The sequence below is a fragment of the Hipposideros armiger genome, unplaced genomic scaffold (assembly GCF_001890085.2).
Source record: "Hipposideros armiger isolate ML-2016 unplaced genomic scaffold, ASM189008v1 scaffold_1696, whole genome shotgun sequence".
In the NCBI taxonomy this organism is placed as follows: domain Eukaryota; kingdom Metazoa; phylum Chordata; class Mammalia; order Chiroptera; family Hipposideridae; genus Hipposideros; species Hipposideros armiger.
This window is the reverse complement of record NW_017733046.1, coordinates 14,274-20,019: the sequence shown is the minus strand read 5'-3', so window position 1 is coordinate 20,019 and position 5,746 is coordinate 14,274. Positions and strand designations below refer to the sequence as shown.

General features: G+C 38.0%; 1 protein-coding gene across 1 annotated transcript; it reads left to right on the top strand.

Annotated features, from left to right (window-relative positions):
* Positions 1-3,762: 3,762 nt before the first annotated feature.
* Positions 3,763-4,707, top strand: LOC109378021 (olfactory receptor 5D14). The gene has a single exon (XM_019634481.1). The coding sequence runs from the start codon at positions 3,763-3,765 to the stop codon at positions 4,705-4,707; it is 945 nt and encodes a 314-aa protein (XP_019490026.1).
* Positions 4,708-5,746: the final 1,039 nt, after the last annotated feature.

Sequence of the window (5,746 nt, the reverse complement as noted above, 5' to 3'; positions counted from 1 at the left end):
AGCAACGGCCTCCACAACTAGACTGAAGAACAAAAAGGACAGCAACTTGTCTGTTCCCCTTCCCCCAATTCCCCAATAAAAATCTTAAAAAAAAATTCTTATAAAAGTTGGCAGTGAAGGAGAATTTGTGTTTTCAGAGTAGGCAAACATTCAGAAAGCAAAATAAATGTTACTACATTAAAATTAAAGCATATTCTATTGAAATACATGGAAATATTTAAAAGAGAAGCCTCAGAATAAGAGAAAAAATTGCAACATATTTAATTGACTGAAGATCAATGTTCACACTATGGAAATATCAATGACAATTTAATTAGGAAAAAACAGTAAATGAAATGGTGATAAAATTAGAAAACTATATGAGACAAATCACATTCAATTTATCTTTGTTTACCCTCCAAATATCATTTTCTATGTAGAGCATGACATGAAAAATTGTGGCAAATAACTGCCCTGGAGATATGTAAGCACAGGTACATAAACATACAAGAATCTTCAGTTTCACATTACTTGTAATGACAAAAATGGGAATACCCTAAACAATGATGGTTATACAACTGAACACTCTGCAAGTTAAAATGAGCACATGAGGAAAAAATGTAGCAGTTAGTTATAAATCTCAGAAATATTATTTAATGTCATTTATATAGTTCAAAAGTGCAATGAATAGTATATATTTTATTATGGATAGTCACATAGGTACAAAATAAATAATATAGGAATGAAAATTACCAAATTAAAGATGATATCACCAAGAAGAGAGAGGGGAATGAGATAGTAGAAGGTCATAAAAGGGTCTTTATCCAATTTGTAATGTAATGCTCTAAAAAATAACATCAAGCTAATAGTAATTCTTTTTTTCAAGTCAGCCTCTCAGGGCTTTAAATTTGAAAGTGTAGCATAGAGCATTTTTCATTTGTTTTTTGCTGAGGGAAAATCATCCCAAACTTAGTGGCTAAAAACTGCTGGTAATTTCTCATCATTCTGTGTGCTGACTGCATGATTCCTCTGCTGGTCTTACTTGGGCTCATCATGTGGGTGAAATCATTTGGCAACTCTTCTGGGGCTGAACCTTCCAAAATGATGTCACTCTTTTGTTACGTGACTTGATGCTGGCTGTTGGTTGGGGTGCCTCTGTATTCTCTCGTACTGGTGCCTCAGAGTCTCTCATTTGCTAGTAGGTGACACTGGCCTCCTTACGTGGTGATCTCAGTGTTTGAAGGATGGAAGTAGAAGCTATGAGGCATCTGGATGTTTCTACTCCAGAATCTATTTCACATCACTCTCACCACATTTTCTCACCCAAACAAGTCAGAATTCCAGCTTACTGGATTGGCCAGTGTTCCCTAGTGGAAGCATCTGCTCTTTAAACTACTACAGCTCATGGTTGCACTGATGGGAAGCAGAGAGTTAGCTGGTGGATCATTAAAGACAATAGGTAAAAGAGCCACTCACTCCCACTTCCACCCTGGACCCATAAATTCTGGGTCCTATAAATTACTGGAGAAACAGCAGCATACACAGGTTGCAGATTTAGAACCTACACAGTATAACACATTCTGGACGTTATTACTCCATCCCTCTAAAGTATTGCCGACAGAGCTTGTCTTATAACTGAATTTTGAAAAAGCAATTCCATTGTTCCTGGAACATTTTTTGACGTTCTGAATACTGGACAGATTTTTCTTCACCGCTGTCTTTCAGGGACGCCCCAGGGCAGGACTGTAGTGCTTCAGCTGTCCACTTTTGTTTGGTGCCAGCATGTCCTGTGGAATCGTCTGAAAATAAGGCCCCCGTGCTTTCTCCATATTCAGGTTGTCATAGAGAATCCTCACGAGGCTACAAATTCTGTCTTTGAAGGAGAAATTAATACAACAAATATACAGACTGTGGGCATCCGGACCACATGCACTTGCGATTTACTTGTGTCTTTAGGAGCAGGAGAGCTGTGTGTCCCTCATGTCAGGGATCGGTGGGATAGAAAACACACAGTGCATGATGGGAAGTGTAGGCTGCATAGTAACTTGGTAGTCTATTGTCACTCATTCAGTCTCTATTAGGGTACATTAAAAAGTCAGAAGCTGTTTCTCAGAAGGTGAATAGTTTATCTGCAGAGAAAGCTACTGCTTTGTTTTTAAATCCTGCAGAGAGGGATTCTCTCTGTGAACATACTTCATACCTCCGAAATAGCACAACAGCTGGCATGGCAGCCTGGACTTAGGGTTTTCCTTTATTTTGGCATCCACTCACAACGAACAACGTTTTAGGTAACTTTGTAAATGGGTTGGAGTAACTTACTTAACATTGCTATAGGTTCCCGGCAAACTCAAAGGAGGCCTACTGAATTTTGATGTAGATGAGGCAGGATTTGAGAAATACTTCTTTGCCTTAGTTTTATTTTCATTTTATTAGTTCCAGAGGGCATTTTAGTTATGTGCACACAAATCCTGGTAGTCAATTTCAAGCTGCAATTTTTCTGTGTAATTTCAAAGAAATTCCAGTCATTAAAAATGGCACAAGAGACTTGGCATTTGCCTTAATCACCTGTTTTGATGCTTGTGAGGAATGAGTTGCTAGTGATTCTGCAGAGTTTGAGTCCCTAGAGCTGCAGAGTTAGATATAAGAGCCTTGGAGACCCGGTTATCCTAAGCTTACCGAGAACCAGGAGGGCAGTGGCCTGTTTCTCTGTAGCAGGTACGTTTATTTAGGTTTTCTCTGAAACAGTGAAAACATCATTTTCCTGATATGATAACTAGGGTTTTTCTTTTCTTTTTATTTTTATATTAAGTCACTGTAAATGTTATCCAATTCAGAGTCCAATAATATTAAAGAAAGTGGTTAACACTCATGGAAATAGTTAGCTTCACATCCATTGACAACCATTTTGCAAAGAACAGAATAAAATTTTCCCCTGGAATTGTGTCTTTATCCATATCCTTTTTATATCACCTTACATTGGCATATGAATTCTCACAAGAATAAGAATTAGTTCTGAGAGAACTGTAACTGAGAAGTCTTGAGACCCTTAAGACATACCTACAGGATGTCTGAGCTTTTATAGAAGCTAAGCCTTGGGCCATAAACCCTAATAATGTATACACTACACTCAGAGGTCAAAAGGAGCCACTGTCTTTCTCCACCCCTGGGCAGCTAAGGTATTCAATGAGAGAAGTAGTATTTTCTGAATAAAAGATGCTAAGATGGGATTGATATTCTTTTTCCTAGATTTCTCCAATATTTTACTTTATTCTTAGATAAAATTGATGCATTCTGGGTGGTATGGCTGTAGACTCCTTTATCCTTAGAATAGAAACATATTCTTTTGAAGATTTTAATTGATTTATTTATATAGGCAAAATATAGTAGGAATATATGTTCTTCTTTGAGGCAAACATTTTTGGGTTTTTTCACAGACTCTTTCATTAGTGTATGCATGTATGTGCAAACATTTTTTTATCAGTTATGTGTATGTTATGCTACTAGCTAATGTGGATGTACACACCATAATATAATATTTTTTTATGAAAACTCAAATTGCAACAGAAATGGGAAGATGTTTTAGAGACTCAGCTTGTTTGGGATACCCTTAGCAGTTATCTGCATGAGACTTGTTCCATGTGGAAGAAATTAGGGCCAAAAACTCTTTCTTCTCATTTTCTTTTGTCTACCATAGAAAGTCATGATATGTTAGTCACTCACTGCCATAAACCTTCTCTTTGACAGGAACAACTTTCTGCCCCCGTTCCTTCCTTCAAAAGTATCATGGTGATGGCTACAAGAAATTTGAGCACGGAGACAATCTTTATCCTCTTGGGATTCACAGATTACCCAGAGCTACAGATTCCTCTCTTCCTTGTGTTTCTGTTCATGTACATTATCACAGTGGTAGGAAATCTCGGAATGATAGTAACCATCAAGTTGAACCCCAAATTTCACACCCCCATGTACTTTTTCCTTAGTCACCTTTCTTTTGTTGATTTTTGTTACTCTTCCATCATTACTCCCAAGCTGCTTGAGAACTTGGTCATGGCCGATAAAAGCATCTTCTACTCCAGCTGCATGTTGCAGTACTTCCTGGCCTGTACTGCTGTGGTGACTGAGTCCTTCTTGTTGGCAGTGATGGCCTATGACCGCTTTGTGGCCATCTGTAATCCTCTGCTTTACACAGTGGCCATGTCACAGAGGCTCTGTGCCCTGCTGGTGGCCGGGTCATATCTCTGGGGTATGTTTGGCCCCTTGGTACTCCTTTGTTATGCTCTACAGCTAAACTTTTTTGGATATAACATAATTAACCACTTTTTCTGTGAATATACTGCTCTCATTGCTGTCTCGAGCTCCGATATACATATTCCTCACCTGCTGCTCTTTGGTTTCGCCACCTTCAATGAAGTGAGTACACTATTAATCATCCTCGCTTCATATGTCTTTATTTGTGTGACTGTACTAAACATCCGTGCTGCCGGGGGGCGTCACAAAGCCTTCTCCACTTGTGCCTCCCACTTGACTGCCATCACCGTCTTCCATGGGACCATCCTTTCTCTCTACTGTGTGCCCAACTCTAAAAACTCTCGGCAAACCGTCAAAGTGGCCTCTGTCTTTTACACAGTAGTCAATCCCATGCTGAACCCTCTGATCTACAGCTTGAGGAATAAAGATGTAAAGGATGCCTTCTGGAAATTCATAGACACAAAAGTCCCATCTCACTGAGCCAATCTCAAAAGATGTTTTCGACCCCAATGCACAACAGAAACAGGGCTGAAAACACTTCTGAAACCTGATAGCATATATTCACATGGGGTTTTTATAGATGACTGTGATGTTAATATATTGTGAATTGGTTAGCTCAAATCCCTTGAAGATGCCAAAGGAGTTAATTCTAGAATGAATTCCACAGGATTTTGATCTATAAAGCGTTTGTTTCTTCAAATTCTCTAAAAAAGTCCTCACATAAAAATATTACAAAGCACAGCACATGATTCATGTGGGGAATTAAGTTACTTAGAGGATGATCTTTACTCACCTTAGAAAAGGCCTTTATGATTTGTTACTGTGTGCGACCATGGGTGAATTGCCTTTAAATTTATTTGTGTTGTGTCACTGAAGCATTGTATCTTTGTTGGGAGATACAGGTGGATATGCTGTGTGATAAAAAGATGTATTTTTTGACACCTTTCCTTAGGTTCTATGAATTCTATGAATGGATAGCCTTGTACTTCAGTCAGCTTAAGTTAGAAGTACAGTGGACCGAGCCACTTATGCCTGTTGTGTAGATGATGACACAAAAGGTCAAGAAATTAGTTTAGAAATGACTAAACTGGTTGATTTAACACAGGAGCTTACTGTTGACCCTAAACCTAGTGCCATTTTCACTATAATACCTCTGAGGCTATTAGTCTGAGAGGGCCTAGAAATTAATTTTGTCCTTCAGAAATGACAATCACTGGAGTCATTTCAATATTCCCAGGATTATGCTTGGGTATTATTTCTCAAAAGGCTGCATTCCCAGTATTATCAGGTCTGGAAATTTCGGCAAACATGTCGTAGTCTTGTTCATATGTATTAGAACCAGGATGAATGTAATAATCATTTTATTTGGGAATATTGAAGAATAATATTCAAATTTTCTGTTCTAATGTTTAATGAATGACTAAAGCACAAATATCCAATAACAAACACCCTAAAAATTAAAGCAAATTATAGTAAGAAGGCTAGTCCTATGGAATTTGAAATAAATTATAAAGATATT

Bases quoted from the DNA above. Each gene is read 5' to 3' on its own strand.
- LOC109378021 (XM_019634481.1), top strand. From the start codon at position 3,763: ATGGTGATGGCTACAAGAAATTTGAGCACGGAGACAATCTTTATCCTC.